General features: G+C 35.8%; 1 protein-coding gene across 1 annotated transcript in view; it reads left to right on the forward strand.

Annotated features, from left to right (window-relative positions):
• Positions 1 to 20,927, forward strand: part of PAK5 (p21 (RAC1) activated kinase 5) — a 177,053-nt gene that overhangs the window by 58,999 nt on the left and 97,127 nt on the right. Inside the window, exon 2 of the mRNA XM_049780224.1 lies at positions 17,959 to 18,173. Within this exon, the coding sequence (XP_049636181.1) occupies positions 17,970 to 18,173 (204 nt within the window). The 5' untranslated portion in view covers positions 17,959 to 17,969. The remainder of the gene's footprint in view (positions 1 to 17,958; positions 18,174 to 20,927) is intronic.

Consider the following 20,927-nt stretch of genomic DNA (forward strand, 5'->3'; position numbering starts at 1 on the left):
ATTTGACTTTAGATGTTGGATGTGGATGGAGCACTAGGAATTCCAACAGGGTTGGAACTCTAGCTGGGAATTCCAACTTCTCTGTCCCAATCCCAAGAAGGCTCCAGAGAACTGGAACCGGATACCAAGCCTACCTGGGTAGGATAGCTATGACATCTTTCCAGGTCTGAATTTCTTGAGCATACAAAGGAATTTGTGAAAGTTTACTTTTGTTCAGTCAAAGCCAAAGGAATATAAGAAAGCAATTTTCCCCAGAGAATGGTTGTTAAATGCCAGTACTTAGTGCCAGTCTCAAGAGAGACATTTTGTATTTTCTTAGTCTTAGGGAGTCCTAAGTATTCTTAAGGGTAGAAGGGTGTAAGACAGTAGATATAAAGTTACCAATGGCTTTGATTACTAGGCCACAGTGGGAAGAAATGCTTATATAACTGGTGTTATCTGACATATATAAAAAAACTACTGTCATGAGATAAAGTGTGCAAAGTTTTTTATTCAGTCAGCTGTATTTTGTGAAATCAGTTGAATTTTTCATGGTAGCTCTTTCTCATTGTTATATAGCAATCTCTTGACTGTCCCACAATTTTATGTCTTCTACTGCTAGTGGGCTTATGGATTACTCAATTTTGCTACTTTAAAAGTCAGTATGTAATGGAATTTAGTCACATATACAGGGCATAAAGCAATAATTGTGGAGGCTATTTTCATTTATAAGATTTATCTCTTTTATTGATGGGACATATCTTAAACTAGCACTTTTAATGATAAGAAAATTCCTTTCTATGTGAACAATAGGAGACCCTGTGGCTAAGGACTCTAATGTGTTGCCCTGCCTTAAATTTCTAAAGGGAAAAGTAATCTTTGCAGTTTACATATTTTACAATTCTGACATTATTGAAAGTAGAAATAGTAAACCCCTTTTCCATTGTTTTGGTTTTGTTTCTGTTTATGGGTCCCACCTAATGGTGATTGGGGATTGATTATTCCTGGCTCAGGGACCACCCTGGCTCAGAGGTAATCTGAGGGATCAAATTCAAGTTGTGTTTATACAAAGCAATAACCTTATCTAATATGCTCTCTCCACCACTCCTTTTTTAATTCTATAAGTAAGAAATTATATCGATCAAAAAAACTATGCAAATTTAAAAGCAGTAGTACATTAGAGAACTAAATAAATTTGACATTTTTCAAAGGTTTGAATTTCAAAGGGTTACTATTATGCGTAACAAAGAAAAGTGACAAAGTTCTTTAAATCACCCACTGTAGAATGTCATATTAAATGCCTTCAAGAACAGTTTTCAAGGCACAGAAGTTAAAAGTCACTATTCTGGAAATATTTCTGCACTCAAGTTTATCTTACCAGACTGACCAGCTGCTGTATTGTAGGTTGCTTCTAGGAAAATGAATAATAATAAAAATAAATCAAAGGTTTGTGAAAACAAAGCCTTATCTCCCAGAACACTAAAAATTTTTTACCATTGTAATGTTTTTTCTCTAATAATATAGTTAAGGGGGTAAAAATTACCTGCAATCAATTATTACAGTAAGATCTTTCTTCTAAATTATGCAATAAGCTTATTAATAGCTGCATTGACAATATTCCTTAGGGTGTTACTGCTGGATGATGCTCAGTTCTTGAATAATCTATTATTACATTATTGTTGTTCCTTTTTTGTGTCTTATTCTTTTACTCACTAACTCTACTGTTATAAACTTACATTAAAAGATTTTAATGTTTCTACCGGTGTCCTATTTCTGTCTCAAGCTCACCAAGTAATCTTCTGTAATTTTGTGACAGTAACCAGTATTTTCCTATTTAATAGGATGTTGATGCTGTTTGGTATCAGCATGTGTCAATATAAAAAAATGACTTGTATGTAAAGATAATTCTCATTGTTGTAGCAAATAATTTCAAATTTTTTGAATTTGCACAGTAGTTTTTGGTATTGTTTGCTTTTTGTGTTTTGCTTCTTACATGATTTTTCTGGTCTTCTCAGTCAGGATGACCCAGTAGAATGGCCCAGCTAGGATCATTCTACTGTGACTTTGGAAACCTCGTTGCATTCATTTCTCCCTGCATCCAACCAACAAAAATTTATTGAACCAGAATTGCCTGATTTCACTATTGCAGGCATTTTCTGGATGAGAAAAGATCACATGTTAAAGATAAAGGGAATGGCAAATATAATCACGGTAGCTATACCAAAAGAGACAAGGAATGGAGAATACAATTCCAATAGAAATACAATTCCAGTAGGAGCACCAATTTTCGAATCTGAACTCCATGTTACAGAATGACGAGTTTGTTAAAAACATATAATTATGAAGTCTTCCTTCTAATACCATTCCTCCATGTCTGTATCTTATAGCCATATTAATCATCATCTTATTATCTTACAATAACCAAAGGATGATTACGGTAAGAAATATGGTGCTATCAATGCTTAGTTCGTGGCACACAGTGATGCCAATATTTTGCTAAATTAACAAATGGTTCTTCATTTGGGAGATAATAAATTATGCTAAATCTCTTGGGGGAAAGAATAGAAGGATGGGCAAGAGAATGTTGTTGGCTTTTCTTGGGGTTTACTTCTAGCTCTATGTTCGGGAATTATTCTTATCAGTGCTCAGGGGTCCATACATAGTATGGGGATTGAACACAGGCTATTCATGTGAAGAGAAGAATCTTACCCTCTGTACCATCTTTCAAGCCCAGTATGTTAAATCTTAAGCCAGCATATATATATATAAAAAAAGTTCCTGTGCTAGGGTCACAGCAATAAAGATCTGCTGAAAATCCCAGGCTTCTGTTTTAATATTTTGGCATCAACTAGCAAGCCTGTCTTTTATATATTTTAATTTGAAAAATAAATTATTTAATTGAATCACTGTGACATGATCAAAGTTGTTCGTGGTTGAGCTTTAGTCGTACAATATACAACTCCACCAGTGGGTATTTCTTGCCATCAGTATCCCAGGTTTCCCTCCAGCTCCCCATCAGCCTGTAGCAGACATTGCTCTCTCTCTCTCTCTCTCTCTCTCTCTCTCTCTCTCTCTCTCTCTCTCTCTTTTTCTCTCTTTCTCTCCCCTCCTCTCTCACTCTACTTTTTCCTTTCAGACACTGTGATTTGTAATACTGTTACCTAAAGACTATTGTGCGTGTCACTTTACCTCTTTCAACACGTAGTTCCTGTTGAGAATGATTATTTCCCACTATTATTGTCTTAACAGTCTCTTCTCTGAGCTAACTTTTCTTCCTCAATATTGGAGATCTTTCTACTGGGACTAGTTCTGCTGGCTTTATTTTCTATTGTCATTAACAGTATTTCTCACCTACTGTGTTTATTTATATCTTTCAAATTGGTGCAATCATTCTGATCTGTCCATCTCCCTTTGACCTATTTCATTCAGCGTAATACCATCCTTGTCCATCCATGTAGAAGCAAATTCCATTACTTCATTTTCCCTAACAGCTCTGTAGTATTCTGTTACTTAATTATCTTAATTTCTTTATCTGTCCTTGGGCACTTGGGTTATTTTCAGATTCTGGTTATGGTGACTATTCTGCCACTCGTTTAGGGTTAATCACTGTCCAGGGATATTAAAGAAACTCACAAGGAGGCTTTGCTAAAAAGTCAGACACCTCATGACTTTTTCGTGCCCTTAGTAGAAAATGAATCTACCTGAAGAACATAAAATTGGATAATCCCATCTTTCCCCAAATTAGCTAGAGTTCCAATATGCAAAATACCTCTAGATTGATTCAAGAGAAAAATAAAACTTTTACACAGAGGCAGATGATATCATGGTTAGCTGCTTCTCAAGTTTGAGGGTAATCAAATTTGAATTTCTGGGTTTCATACCTTGGAACTGCTGGTTCCATGAGTTTTGTAACTGTAGAGCTACCCCTCTCCTTTTCAGTTTTGAATAGACTGCTCAGGCCTACTGCCTCTTCAAATGGGGGTCTAAGGACCACAATTGAGCACACTACTCAATGCTGTCTGACTTGATGAGTCATCAGTGTTCTCTCCCTTGCTTATCTTCTGCAGCAGACGATCCCAAGTACCTGTTTTCTGAGCCCACCGTGTTCATGCCGGATGTTCAGACTTTTGTACTTTCTGGTGTCTTTTTTCATTGAGCTGATCATCTCAGTTTGTACCCTACTGTCTTCAGGTGTTTCCTTCTTCTTTTTACTTATTTCTGAGTGTGTGTGTGTGTGTGTGTGTGTGTGTGTGTGTGTGTGTGTGTGTGTGTGTGAAGATAGATTAATTGAAGCTTTTTATTTTTATTTATATTTTGAGAGATTGATTTTTGGGCCACATCCAACAGTACTCTGAGATGACTTCTAGCTGTGTACTCAGAAATTGTTCCTGGTTCAGGGAACTATATGGGATGCCAGGGATCAAACCCACATCTGTCATGGGTCAGCCATGTGCAAGGCAAACACCCTACCACTGTACTACCACTCTGGCCCCTAAAGATTATTTTTTTAAATGAAAGGGGAGAGAAAGAGAGTATATATCCAAGATACAACACAGGCTTCTCCAAATTGGAAATATGCAAAGAAACATAGAGACTAGCAAGTGAGATATGTGTTCAAGTGAGAACATGGGCTTGAAGAGCAAACTTCAGGTGTTCCCTTCTAGGGAACATTTCTTTCCTGACAAGATAGTTTAAAAATTTGCCTCAGTTAGTCCTCATTCCCCTTCCCTGCTTTGATTCCTCTGCCTTACAACTTCTAATACATGAAAGTAATTTTCCATTGATTGCTTTCTTCATGGCTGGCATGAAGATGGACTTATATTTAGAGGTATCCTATAAAATATTTGTTAAAGGAATAATGGGGAGAGCAATGAGGGACAGAATAGTGAGCTAAACTTGTTCTATCAAAGCTTCTGGCATCAAAGTTCAGTAACATGCACATAAGCAGTTTGCTATGTGATTACTTTGCAGTGTTTCTGCTTCTTTGAGTAATTTTGAATTTCTTTAGATTGCTGATTTCCTATACTCTCTGTGGCTAGCGTTATCTTCAGACTGGCTTCAGAGAGAGTCCCACAGGAAAAGCAGGCACTTCAGATTCTAAAGGGAGTGACTTCAGATGCCAATTGTTTTCCTTTTTATGCTGCTGTTATTGGGATCTTGAATCATCCGGCTTGAACTGTTTAAACCAGGCCCTTCTTCTCCTTTCTCTTTGTCATGTTTGCTGTCACAGAGTAGCAAATGTGAGGAAAGACATAAAGAGAACATTGTACCCTGGGACAGGGGTACATAGAAATTTTCATTTGAAGCCTTTTCATTTCAGGGAAGTTGGATGCCTTGAAAACACAGCAATATCCAATGGTAGATTCTAATGGTTCAGAATGAAAACAAAAATCACCACAGTTCTTTTTAAAAATTACTATAAATCTGTAGCATTTTACTACCAAAGTGATTCCATTCCTTATTTCTTATAGGAATCCAGCCATAAGTGTGTTATATCTTTAAGGGGTGATGATATCACTTATGAAATGCACCCCTGTAACTGCCAATGGAGGGCAGTTGGGACTGGGATTTTTATAGCATGAGCCTGTAGGTTGGAGAGATTGGAGAAGATCCAGGAAGAGCTTGCTTGTGGGGAGAGTGCGGATGGAGGGCAACTGGTCTACTGCTAGCAGTGAATTAAGTCTACAGAGCCTGTCTCCTGCTTGCTGAACTGTCTGCTAAGCCAAATTTCTGGACTTCTGCTGTACCTGTTGCTCCTGTGCTCCAGGACTATGTGGTGTCTCCTACTCCAGACCCCTGCACTCTATGTCTCCCATTTCCTGCCCACCACTGCCTTCCTCTATAGCAGGCAAATTGCTTCTCTCTATCTATCACTCTCTCTCTATTTCTCACTCTCTCTCTCTCTCTCTCTCTCACACACACACATTAAAGATTGCATGTTGTTACAACTCATGGCACTGAAATTTCTTTTTGATTGTTTTGCATAATACTCTTTCAGTGGGGAATGTTTCTTATGCCCCATAAAACATTTATTTGTAAAACTTCATATGGTCAGAGATTTAGAAATGATCTGCTTACTGACTTACTATACACATAATCTGAAGCAAGTGTGTGCTCAACTCTGTGGTTGTATTAACAGTGATAGTATTAATAATTACAATTTTTTTAAATAAAATAGAATTATCCAGCTGGAGTCCTTTTTTATAGCAGGAGATGGTGTTAGCTTATGAGATGAAAAAGAGCAAAATTAGACAAGTGTTTGCATTCCATGACTCATCTAACCAACTTAAATAAAGTAAAATTATGGTTACTTAATATTCTTTTATTTCTCTTTTTTTATAAAAAAAATCCATTATTTCCTGTTTTTTTTTCCTGTTGAATACAAAGGAATTAGAAAACAACCTCATATTGCTAAACTTGAAAGTATTTCCAATTTAATTTATAGCATGTCTTATCTTTATTGCCTGTAGCCATGCATGCCTACATATCACACACACACACACACACACACACACACACACTCCTATTTTCCATTGCCTAGAATATTGGAGTATCTACCATGTATCTTATATTTTCTGTTGCAAAGTTCTCTAAAATGTGTAGACCCTTTATGAGAATGTGGTGTCTTTATCCCTGCTTGTGGAACATGTAACTCACTGCAATACTCTTTTATTAAGCACAGGGTCTTTCATACTATTTGGAATGGGTGAGTGACAAATTATGCTCATCTTTTAAAATTCCTGGTCAACGGTAGGAACAAAGATAAAGAGGGTCTAGTAGATAACTGTGAGTGTTTGTTTGTTTGTTTGTTTTATAAATGTAATGAAGATCCTACAGAAATCTTGCTTCAGGAAACTTTGGTTTGATTATTGAATGATTTCATCAACAACCTGATTTCTCTAATTTGGTATGTTTCCTTTCCAGGATGTCAACTTTTCCTGAAATTAACTTTTGTTATAGCTCCAAGATGGCTCCAAGCAGAAAACAAAAAGAAATTGTAATTTAAGTAGCTTGAAATGAGCAATTATGGAATTATTGGCACTGTGGAAATTGACTCACTGTTTATTTAATCTCCCCTTTCCCCGGAGTCCATTGTTACACCACTGTAACACACCATTGTTACTAATTGTGACAGATTACAAAAATTACTATATGAACCAATGCCTATTTGGGAATCTCTGTTCAACTAAAGTTTTCTTAGGAAGCTTTTAATAGTTCAAGTTTCTTTCATACTTCTGTTTGAGAGTTGTGCTTTGGAATCGTTGGAATAAAATATAAAAGAAAGGTGATCATCTGAAACTAGGTAATAAAAGTTTCACAATGATAGATTACTCCATTTTCCCCTTTAAGTAGCATTGATTCACTTATTCAAAACAAGTCCTCATTTTAGGTTATTTATTTATTTGAGTAGTTACAAACATGTTCATACTTGGGTATCAGCCATAAAATGTACAATCCCTTTCACTGGTGCAATTTGAGCTAGTCTTATTCCTGAGATATATGATTAAGGCTATATTGAACAGTGTAATTCCATCACATAATATTATTGTGTTAACGTCATAATAATGACTGCTTTCTTTTCTGTGTAATAATAATCTTGATGATCAATTATTAAGTGCTCGTTTTGTGCCAGTATTTGACAGGTTCACTAAATATCTAAGATACACTTTGACACAGACAGATATTAGTTATGGTTTACTGATAAGAAAACTGAGACACTGAGATTTGTTACTTTATTCAATATGTTGTCAATTTTATAAAACATCTGTAAATAGGTGGCTTTTTGTGACACTGAACTATTAACAGTAAAAACAGATAAGGAAATAAAAATGGGCATAAAATACAGCTACCTGATAATATTAATCACATAAGAATTAATTAACTACTCTTTTGAAATGATTCTTTGGGCTTTTTAAATATTTTATTGGGCCACAAAGATAATAAAATAATAAGATACTTGTCTTGAACTCAGCCACTCTCAATTTCATCACTGGCACCACATAACCCCTACCCCTTAGCCTTAGTGATCAATGAGCCAGGAGTTATCTTTGACTATTATCAGGTATGTCCCAAAAAACAAATATAAGTAAATAATTATCTTGAAATAACCTTCCATCACATTATTTAACTTCCATTTATGTATAGTTATACCTCAACATCTCTATATACTAATAAATAGAAGTAAAATTTATAATTTACAAATATAAATTCTAACAGTAAAAATATTTTCTCCATATTTTTACTAAGACATTGTTGTACACAAAAGTTTCTATGTTATTGTATTATTTTCACCATTTTCCCCAGGAATACATACCCTTGCTATATAGTACCACTGTCCATTCTACCCAAATAAACTTCCTTTAAAAGAGGGAAGAATTGAAGCTTTTTCATCAAAGTGATAGGAAAATTACAAATAAGATTGAAAATATAATTAGTAATCCCAGAAACAGGAAACTAATATTTGTAGAGATTAAATATTTGGCCCTAGTAAGTGGCATAGTAAGGAATTAAACACAAACTTAACTGACTCCAAACTTAACTGCACTTCTTCCTTTCTTTCTATGCTAAAATATTTTCTTCCTGCTTTGCCTACAGATCTTCATACACCCACTTAAATGCTTACAGGATAATTTTGAAGGAGGATTTAAAAGACCAAGAGGTCTACTCTCTCACCCACAGTGGCAGCTGTATTTTTAAATTGAGTTTTTTGAAGAGCCTGAGGCAAGAATTTGGATGCTAGCTACTAATTTTACCTTGTTGGGTGCCAATCTGTTTAAATCACGTGTTGTTTTTTATCAAGGGAAATATTTTTGGTCAGCTAACATTTTTCATCAATTATGTATTGATATCTTACTATGGGTGGACACAGATAAGATGGGAACCAAATTTGGAACTTTTGTCTTCCTAAGGAATTTGGTTTTTGTACGAAAGACTAACCTTGCTTTCTAACCATGTCAGTAGGACAGACACCCCTCAATTCAATCTTTCTAAAAGTCAATTTGCCAATATTTTTAAAAATGTAAATATATACGATTATAGTTTAAAACTGGACTCTGCTTCCATGTGCTTTTGTTGAAGTTCTAGTATTTCAGTATGTGACTGTATTTGGAGATAGGGGCTCAAAAAATAGGTTAAATAAGTTGAGTTCTGAGTGTGCGTTTTAAGGACTCACTATGACTAGTGTCCTTATAAGAGAAAATTTGACAAATACAAAGGGAAGATTATTTAAAGATACTAGGAGAAGTAATAAATAAATATATAAATAAGTATCTATAAGTAAAAAGGTTCATCTATGAGTAAAGATTTACATCTATAAGTAAAGCAGGTTCTTAGAAATATTGGACCCTTGGCTGACCCAGAATGAATCTTGGTTAGATCCCCAGTGTCTCATATGGTCCCCCAAGCCAGGATCAATTTCTGAGCACATAGCCAGGAGTAATTCCTGAGCATCACTGGGTGTGCCCCCCAAATAAATAAATGAATAGACAAGAAAATTTTGCCCTGTTGCATACCTTATCTAAGATATCTAATCTCCAGAATTGTGAGAAAATTAGTTCTAATTGTTTAAATCATACAGTTCGTGGCACTTGATTATTTATGACAAGAAACTGTATCTGCTATTCAGTCTATTATTTTCTTTTCCATCGGTCTACGCCAAACAGTGCTCATAATTATTCAAAATGCCTCATTCTGTTGTGAACCCGTTCTAAGTGTTTGCTTTTCTCCTTCATCCCAAATGTGTGACCCTTTTTATAGTTTTACTACAAGCACAATAACTAAAAATCTGATGGATGGTTTGTTCTTGATTCTGAGGCTGTAGACAAATATGTACCTGAGTAATGACATCTCAAAAGGGAATGGATAGTGTGGTTGGTGACATTCCCCCTGCAATATTGATTCACAAAAACCAATCCTGGTACCAGTAATGGGCTGTTCATTAAGACTAAATTATCTGAGCACAGGTAGATATTTCTGAAGTACTTAAATTTCCACTAGTACATATACAAAGTTCTTTAAGTAGATCTGAGGCAAAGGAAAGAAAAATCTCTTCCTGAGGAAGTCGATGCTAAAAGAGTCACTCTTAAAGATGTCTATGAAAGGCACCACTTTTAAATTCTGTGGTCACGCTGTAAGTATCCAGTGGTCTCTCTGACTGAAAACCTTAATAGTCCATTAATTATATGGACACTCCACTTTAGCTATAGAGCTTGCCATTAAACCACTAAGGAATTATCAGTACTAACCTCTGAAGGTTGGCTAGATTAGACAACACTGTTTGAGACAGAGAAGAAAGATGAAAAATTTAAAAACCAGCCAACCAACAACAACAACCAAAAAAAGAACCACTGGTTTTTCTAATAACTTGGCTTCTGCTTTGTTCATTTGCTTCTGTCCCCATAGCTTTGAGAACTTTGTGGTGGGATGTTTTTTCTGGCAACAACTTTCATATAAATCGAAGGCCCTGGAGCATATCCATAACATTATATTACTACCAATGATCATACTATTTATTAATAGGTTTACAAAATGTGCATAATGAAAAAGTGTTAATTTTGTTTTACATGCTTAATTAGATAGTTCTATAAATATGGATCTTTATGCATTTATGTCCACAATGTTACATAACCATTACTACCATCTATACCAAATCATCTGAAAACACTGATGTAAGTCATCAGTTGGATTTCTTTTGTAATAATGGTTAGATAAACATTGTCTAACTCTGTCCTTCTACTTGATCTGTTTATGTGGAAAGAGGACACTACAGTTGCTGGTTGGACCTCACTTGAAATACTATCTATACCTCCTATTAATCTTTCTGATTTTATTTTATGTTACTGTGGTGCCAGAAATTGAATCCAGGGTTTCATACATCAATGTTAAAGTTCTACTATTGAACTATATTCCTGCACTCTTAACTCTTATCTAAGAGTTGTTGCTGCATTGCCTAATTCCTAATTCAAGGAAACCAATTTAGTGATTGTATGTATTGAGTATTTGCCATGAGATAGGTCTGATACTAATCTAGAGAATGGGATAGTTACACTCCATTTTTCCTGCTCCAGAAGATTCTATTCACAATGTGTAAGAATTTTAGGGAGTTCTGGATTTCAGTATTTTCCACAAAATAGGTCAAAATGGTGTTTCCTGTGGCTGTCCTAAAAAAATAATCACAAATTAAATGGTTTAAAACAACACATACGGGGTCTTAATGTTGGCACAGCAGTAAGACATTTGCCTTGCATGCCGCTGACCCAGGACAAACCTCATTCAATACCCCTGCATCTCATATGGTCCCCCAAGCCAGGAGCGATTTCTGAGCAAATAGCCAAGAATAACCCCTGAGAGTCACTGGGTATGGCCCAAAACCAAAATAGATAAATAACATACAGATTCTTTAACAGTTCTGAAACTCAGAGTCTAAAGTTGGTCATTAGAGGTGAATGTCAGCATCATGATCACTCTGGAAAATAATCACTCCAGAGAAGAATTCTCTATTTTCTTGCCTTTGTAGTTTCTAAATCTCCATTAATAGACTCATAATCTCTGACAAGCAATGCAACACCTTTAAATCTCTGACCTCATCATTAGATCACCTTCCACCTCCCATGTTAAATTTCCCCTTGTCTCTCTCTGATAATTATATTTGTGATTGCATTGTTCTTTATAGCTAATCTATATATAAAATAACATCTTGTGAAGAGCCATCTCCCAGATGAATCATATCTAGAGTCTCTTTTGTCATAAAGTAATTAATATATATATTTATCTAAGGTTAAATATTCTTAATTTATTTACTTAAAATTTGTGTCTATATATCCCAGGGGTGTACCTATATATCTTTTGGTTCAACTTGTCGGCCTCTTTCTTGGTAAAACATACATTATAGTCTACATCCTATCATTTGTGAATAAAATGGTTCAATCTAAAATCATGTTTGGAGTAGTAACATAGGATTGAAACATAAACCAATCAGATTTGTACAAGTACAACAATTTTAACCAATGGGAGCATAAACACATTTTGATGGCGGGAAGGATAAAGAGGAACCTGGCAGGATGGGGGGAGGGGAAGCAAATTCTTAAACAAATAGCTAATTGATATTTACGCAAATACAATTATTTGTTTAGCCTATTTTCTATTTAGATCTATCTTTTGTGCAAGCAATAAGGATCATAATTTAAACTTTACAAAAACATATCTATAACTACATGCTTGAGAGCAGTTACAAAAACAGGTTCCATGGAAAGGTTAAGGCATCTGGTTAATCCAGATTCTTTGTGCTGAGCTAAATTTATTTGCAGAGTTTTCTGTTGGTTCGGGGCTATGCAAACTTTTGTGGCTTGAATCAGGCAGGCGGTGGAAAATTCATTCAGAGTTCCTTTGATATGTGGGGTGCTCGATCTCCCACATCTCCCCCTGTTTAGTATACAATATGGAAGGGACAGACATGCCTCGGTGGACTGGCCACACTGGGTGAAGAGGTGTGGGGCTTCCAGTCACCGCATCTGCTACCCTTGATTCAGTCATTTCCAAAGCTTGGCAAGGCGCGAGCGCACAGATTGAGGTCTATGCTCCAGCTCCTCGATAACTTCAAACTTAAGTGGCGGAGAGTTGGCAGGAGGGGAGATGTCAGGTGTCAGCTGGTCTTCTGAGGTGCATAGTTGTTGGTACAGAACCTTTGAGTCCTTTCTGGTTGCTTCATCCACTTGATTCTTTACGAAGGTGGTGAGTTTGCAAAAAGCCCAAGGACCAAAGGAAACTGGCAACATAAAGCCAATGAAGGGCCCCAAAAAGGCTGGGAGCACTGTTGTTATCCATGGAGTGGTAGAAAACCAATTTTTGTACCAGCTCTCACTCTGCTCTATATCTTTTTGTCTATTTACTAAATTATCCTCTATGTGTTGAATGCTATCTCTAGCTAAGCCGAATTTATTTTAAAAAGCAACATTTTACTCTAAGGATGGCACAAATTCCCCCCTCCCTCAAAAAAATGTTAATTTTGAACCACGGCGGTTATTCTGCACTCTTTGCTAGGAAATCAACAGTAGTGTAAACTTCTTTAAGTTTGTAAACATTTTTAGCAACAGTTATAAGGCATTAGCAGATTCTAGAGTATGAACCAATGAATAAATATTTGTGCTTACACCAATAACACCTAGGCCTTTTAATAAGGCTAGGGTGATATCAGGCAGTGTTTGATTTTTGTACTGCAGTGGGGGAGAGACACAAGATTATATTTAAGAGGTAATAAGGCAATTTTTGATCTAACAGTCAATTTAGGCATTAAAACAACCAAAACACAGTGGTACTAGGACTAAAGAAACAAATGTAAAACAATGGGGGAGATAAACTAGTGAAACAGGCAAAAAACGTTAAATTGGGGGCAATCATGAACTGAAAGGAGAAATCAACGACAAGAATTTGATTACAATTTTATGCCCACTGAAGCAGGGCATAAAAACCCTGATCTCCCCTCAATAAACCTCTCGACTGGCAAAAAAAAAAAAAAAATATATATATATATATATATATATATATATATATGTATAAAATCTAAAAAATGAAAAAAAATTGGGAACAAATTTCTCTAGCAGAGTTCTAAAAGTGTAAGACCACTATGGACAAAACTCCATCAGCCACCTAACAATTTAGTGCTTAGCTGGTTCTCTTGTTTACCAGCTATATGCAAGGCAAGTGTTGTAATGATATTTCTAATTATAAATTTGCTTAATTTGCTTAATAAGCTTAATTTGCTTAATCTAATTTGCTATTAGATCTCTACAATCTCTACATTGATGGAGATATTATACAATAGAAGGAAGAGAAGGTGGGGTCTCCCAAATTCAAGGAATTTGCTCTAGCTCTCTGAGCTATCTTTCAAAGAAACTGTGAGAATGAAACATACAAAAACAATTATAAAAGAAGCACAGTAATAATAATGCTAATATTTATTGCAAATAAAATGGCAGTATCGTGTTAGGATACACCTAATTTTTTAAACAACAAAATCATTTGTTTCCTTTGTACGTTTGTTTACAACTTGGATTTACCCCCAAATAGAGATTGTCTTTCTTGTAAACCTGGATGGGACTGGCTCAGGCTAGCCTGAGCTATCTGTCCTTACACTGTCCTTACTATCCCACCCAGGGGTGATTTCTGCACTCAATAAAAATGGCAGTTCTGGCAGGCAACAGGGTGGAGATATGAATTCGAAGGCTGCCAGACATGTGTTTCATCCTCAAAAAAAAAAAGAAAGAAAAAAAAAGAATAAAAGAAAAAAAAAATAAAATCATGTTTGACCTGACATTTATTGGCCAGAGAGTCTACCTAATTTAAAATATAGAATACACTTAAAAGGTTTATATTCTCTCATGTGTGCCACTTCTATTCATTTTTATCGGAACTAACCAAATGGAACTTCTAAGAACATTATTAAAAGCCAAATCTAATTTTCACCCGAATACAATTTGATTCTTCCAAGTGAATTGAATTGTCAGTATATCAATTAAATGGGAATATAGGTGTAAAACTCATGGGGCTATATACAATAAATACTTATTAAATACAATAAACACTTAGTGACCATACAGTATATAGATATATCTGGCACTCCATATGATGACCCACAAGCAGATTTAAATAGTGTTTTTACTAAGTTAAGAAATGATAAAACTGGGGCTGGAGAAATAGCATGGCGGTAGGGCATTTGCCTTGCATGCAGAAGGACTGTGGTTCAAGTCGTGGCATCCCGTATTGTCCCCCAACCATGCCAGGAGTGATTTCTGAGCATACAGCCAGGAATAACCCCTGAGCGCTGCTGGGTGTGGCCCAAAAACCAAAAAGAAAGAAAGAAATGATAAAACCTTGCCATTTGCAACATAATGGATGAATTGAAGTGGAGAATACAAACAAAATAAGTTAGAAAGGTAAAGATAATACAACATAATCCTATTGATATATGAAATATAAAGAAACAAAACATAGAACAGAAAAAACCAATCCAAAGTTAACACTTGGAGCTGGACAACAGAATTTGAGATTGCCCAAGGGAAAAGACATAAGGAGTACAAAGGGTGCAGGGATCTAATAGAAATTTGTCAAGTGTATTGTTTTGGGATATGGTGAGGTGTGACATAACAACTTATATTAGAAGAGGTGTAAAAAGGCACTCTTGGAACCTTTGAAAAGACACAAACTTCAATTAAAAATCAGTAGGAATCTTAAATTCATTAGTGGTAAATCTACACTTATCACTGAATCGATCGATTCATCAATTATTCATTAACCAAAATCTTCTGTAAAATCTACAGCTGTAGCAGAAACCTAGTAGTTGGAAGAAAGAGCATTCCTTTATGGCATGACTTAGGAAGTGTTTCGTTAAATTCTGAAGTGAGCCGAATAGCCAATCTAAACTGTGTTTATCTGAGCATTTGCTACAACCAAATGCTGTAATGAGTTGACAATTTTTAGAGAACTCTTACTAAAACTTCTGATAAAAAAATCATATTGTATTCTTTTACCTTAGTACTTTTTACCTTAGTATTCTTTTACCTTAATATTCTAGACTATTTCTAATATAAATATTGTGAAAATTATACATATTTTTAAAAAGTATTCTAGTAGCTACATTAGAAATAATTTCAAATGTGAAATCAATTTTAATAAAATATTTTATCCAATTCAAAATATCTAAAATGTTCTCTTTCATCATCTAAGCAATTTTAGAATTACATGTAAATTATTTTATATGCCTATTTAGGTTATCTTTAAAATCTAAGTATATATTTTATACTTATGGCAACAGCAATTTGTATGCTAAACTTTCATCAGAAATTCAGTTTAACTCATCTTAGATTACATGAATATTTTTGGTTTTATTTTTGACCCACATCTGGCAGTGCTCAGGGCTTATTCCTAGCTCTGTGCTAAGGGATGACTTCTGGCAGAGTTTATAGACCATATGAGGCTCAGGAGACCATATGGGGTGCTGAATAAAAATGCAAAGCAAGCACCATGCCTGCTGTGCTATCTTGCCAGTCTCTAGATTGCATAAAACTTACAATTGATAAGTAGAATTATATACCAAACTTCCCAACTTGTTTCTAATTAAAGTTATTCAAAAAGCAAATATCACTATCAGGTTTATTTGGGTTTTTTGTTTGTTTTTAATAAATCTTTATTTAAGCACCATGATTACAAGCATGCTTGTTGTTGGGTTTCAGTCATAAACAGAATACTTCCCTTCACCAGTGCAACATTCCCACTTTAGATCAAAATTTAAGTAAAGTTTTAAGTTGTTTCTCTGACATATTGAACACATTCAAGGAACTCAATAAAATGGTGTATTTAAGAGCATATCTTAATTCACTGCAGAGTCCAGAAGATATGGTGTGTATATGCAATGGAATACTAAATAGATATAAAGAATATATAGAGGGCCCGGAGAGATAGCACAGCGGCGTTTGCCTTGCAAGCAGCCGATCCAGGACCAAAGGTGGTTGGTTCGAATCCCGGTGTCCCATATGGTCCCCCGTGCCTGCCAGGAGCTATTTCTGAGCAGACAGCCAGGAATAACCCCTGAGCAACGCTGGGTGTGGCCCCAAAAAATTTAAAAAAAAAAGAATATATAGATATAAAGATATATAAATATAAAGATATAAAGAATGATGCAATCATGCAATTTTCTGCAATCTGTATAGAATTGGTGGGTTGGAGTGGAGGCGCAAGCAGTAAGATGTTTGCTCTCTCTCTATATATTTATATATGTATGTATGTATGTATATACATATGCATGTATATATAACTGGATGATACCATGTTAACCCAGAAGAAGGATAATTACAGGATAGTATCTTTATGCATTTATTTATTTAGAATAACTGCATGAGAGAATGCAATGTTTTAAATGACTGTTGTCTTCGGCACGCTTGGCCCCAGAGGGGAAGAAATACAAATGTGAAATAACAGAGCACAGTAGTCAAGGAAATTCAGGTACATTTGTGGAACCTGAATAAGGAAAAACAGTGCTAAATATTCCAACCATGGAGTCAACAACACTGAAATCATGAGACCCAAGTTTGAAATAACCAAACTGAAAACAATAATTGTTAAGATGGCAGCTGACAGGGAGAGTTATGGGATGGACTCTGGGAACATTGTTGGAGAGAGGTTGACACTGGTGGGTAGGGGGTGCTAAAACGTTGTATGTATAAAACTCAACATGAAAACAATTTTAAATCCCAATGTTTTATATAAAAAATTTCTAAAGACATTTGTATTCCCTATTATGAAGATGCATTTGAAACAGCCCCTTGGCAGACTGGGGTACCATGTGGGATGCCAGGAATTGAACAGGGTCCCTCTGGGTCTGCTTGCTGCATGCAAGGCAAATGCCCTACCGCTGTGCTATCTCTCCAGTCCCTCATATGAACAAATTTTAAGATGCTTCCCCTTGTTTACTTAACAGCAGGATTTCCTTTGGTAATAACCTCATAACAATCAAGTACAAAGCCTCAGTGTCTTCACCACCAACATTTATTTTCTTACACTAATTTCACATGTGACTTAGCTGGGCTTGGCTCCAATCTGAAAGTCAAATATCTATCTGCTTTGTGCATCTCCCATTCTAAGGTCAACTAAAGGGATATTCAATGACAAATCACAGAGCCACAAAAAGAAAAGAAGTGGAATTACACGATGTCTCTGAAAGCCTCCATGCTGAACACTGTATCTTACATCCACAGTTCATCAGTCAGAGAAACTCACATGGGAGCTATATATGACAGGTTCAGAGAGAGGATGGCAACAAAAAAAGGGGGGGAATGACATTGCTTATCTGCACAACCTGAATATTTAGGTTGCTAGGTTGCAGCTGGTACTTGGAGGAATAACTGAAATCTCTGAAGAATGAATTAGTAACCATTTCCTGTTCTACTGGCACGTCATAAACAGCTACCTCTTTTTTGATTTTCTCAGGTATTTTCACCATGTTTGGAAAGAAAAAGAAAAAGATTGAAATATCAGGGCCATCCAACTTTGAACACAGGGTTCACACTGGATTTGATCCTCAAGAACAGAAGTTTACAGGCCTTCCCCAGCAGTGGCATAGCCTTTTAGCAGACACAGCCAACAGGCCGAAGCCCATGGTAGACCCATCATGCATCACACCCATCCAGCTGGCTCCCATGAAGGTATGGTGAGGATTCTGTTGACTAGTGGGCTTAAGAAGCATGCATGAAATATAAAGTATATAGATGAAGTGTATATGCATGACATGTACCATTTCTGTGAGAAAACTATAAAATGCCGAAATAATGTAGTAGTACTTACATAACCACAAATTAACCATGAATATTCTTTATTGATGACTTTGATCACTACTTATACTGTAACACATGAAAAGAAGGCAGATGTGATATCTTCAAAAATAAGACACAGAATGGATATTTATTTATTTTTACATGGTGTTTGTGGGCCAGGAAACAGCCCATCAGTTCGAGTGCCTTCATCCAACCTGGGTTTATTCCTTTCATCACCTGGTCCTGCTGGATGCAGCCCTGAAGGCACTTGAGTACCACTCTGGCTACCTGGGTATCCTCAGCACTGCAGGCCCAAATAGAATTGACTTCTTGCATTGAACCCCCTGCAATGCCAAAAATCATCAGTGGGACACCAAGTCTCTTGATCCCTGCTTGTGAAGTTGTTGCAGAACATTTAAATTAAATGGTAAAAAAAAAAGAAAAAAGTAAGTAAAATAATAAATGGTACAATTAAGTCAATACAATAATGAGTATTGTCCCGTCCTCATTAATAACAACTGTTTTTTTATAATTCCAATGACTTTTTTATACTTGAGTGTACATTTTATTTGATGAAATTCTAGAAGGCAGGAGAATCTTACCTAACATAGTTATAACTAGCATCTAGCTAAAGGCCATGGACAGATCTGCCCTTATTAAAGAGTTTGTTGACTGTAGAGTAGTGTTATGGCAAATGCAGTCTGCAGATAATGAAACTGCTCGTTCTGGACCTTTAAACTTATGCTAATAGGAGGTGGCCAAAAATACATCCCAATTATAGATCTAGCCCAGAATTCCTGCCCATCGAAACTTTGGTACAATTTTTCCTGTAAGAAGTAAAAAAAAAAAAAAAACAAGGACAAAATAATAGGCAATTAGGCTGAATCTCCCCCAGAAAGAAAAGAGTTAATCAAACATTTTTCATTGAAATCTTAACCTCATGCTTTCCCCATACCTCTTTAGACTGAGATATTTTTTTTCTCTTCAAATATCTGAGCATAACTTGTTCTGTCAGTAGATATTACAAAAAATAAATTGTCTGAAAGTATTCTGTTGATTTCATTAGTCTCTTAAAAAGAATGTAAAAAATTTAAGGGTCTCAAATGTGCCATGTAGTTTAGTTGATCCTATTTTGGGGAAATAATCTCTTTGGAGAAGTCTTCCAAGTTTCTTGAGAATAATCTATGTATGATAATAGCTTAGAACAATCTGAGTAGGCATTGAAATTAAAATTTATGAAGAAGTTATGATTAAATTGACCTGTGCAGATTTAAAGTCAAGTAGATAGCTTTTATAAAACTTTCTGTAACATTTATTCTATGCTTTTGAAATAAAATTTTAATTGAATCACTGTGAGATACAGTTACAAAGTTGCTCATGATTGAAATTTAGTTATCCAATATTCTATCATCCATCCTTTCACCAGTGCAAATGACTTCCTGTTACCAATGTCTCCATTTTCCCTCTTTCTCCCTCTCCAGTATCCCTCTAAGGTAGACATTTTCTCTCTCAATCTCTCTGTCTTGTTCTCGTAATGATATCCAGAGAAAATCAGGACCAGTCCATGGTCGGAAGTTTTCTACAAGGAGTAGTGAGTGCAATTTGGGTAGAGAAAAGTCCACTATGACAATGACAACTGAAACTAATCACTCTAGACAAGAACTGGGAACTGAAAGGATAAAGTGATATGCATGGAACCCCATTATTAACAATAGTGAAAACCACTGTATCATAAAGAAACGAGAGAGAGAAGACGCCTTCTCCAGAAGCAGGTGGGGTGTGGATGAGGGAAACTAGGGACATTGGTGGCAGGAAATGTGTGCTGGTGTAGAATGGTACATGTTCTATGACTGAAATTCAATCATGAACAATTGTGTAACCATGTTGCTTAAATAAAGGAAATATTTAAAAAAGATTTTAAAGAGAGTGAAAATTTCTAATTAGATTACTGAGGATTTAAAGAGGATTTTTAAAGAGGATTAAAAGGGAGATAAGCGACCAGAAGTGATGCCTGAGCACAGAGGAAAGAATAAGCCAGTTGTCACCCGTCTCCTAAAAGCAAAATAACAACAAAAGAGTGAAAAAAAGCAGTGGACTCTGACTCAATTCTCACCATTATATATAGTCCCCTGAAAAATTTTATGGGTCACTCTGAGCACAGAACCATGAGTAGCCACGGACTACCCCCAGTGGCAATTGCCTACCCACCCCCAAAATAGACATGATAAAATGTATCAAAACTTGGAAATGATAAGTGTGACAGCCTCTGGATTTTTAACACAGAGCCAATTCTTTGCTACTTGCAGTCAGCTAGGGCAGACTGATTATGAGTCGAAATCTGTGCCAGGGACCCAACCCAGGACTCCACCATGCAAAGTATGTGCCCTGTTGCTTGAGCCACATTCTGTATTTCTAACAGTAGATGAGGATGTTGGGACCAAATAGAATGAGACCTTCAGGCTTTGGGTTGACATCAAGTTGAATTATCTTAAGCTCTTATACTTGCCCCTCACATGCTAGCTGTGCATTTTTTATATTGTAGATATATTTTTTTTGGTTTCTGAAGTAAGTTTCTTTTTCTCCTGGTATGTACAACACTAAGATTTTTTTAAAGTAATGTTCTATCCATTTTAGTTTCATATAATC

This window comes from Suncus etruscus, chromosome 9 (genome assembly GCF_024139225.1).
Source record: "Suncus etruscus isolate mSunEtr1 chromosome 9, mSunEtr1.pri.cur, whole genome shotgun sequence".
Taxonomy (NCBI): domain Eukaryota; kingdom Metazoa; phylum Chordata; class Mammalia; order Eulipotyphla; family Soricidae; genus Suncus; species Suncus etruscus.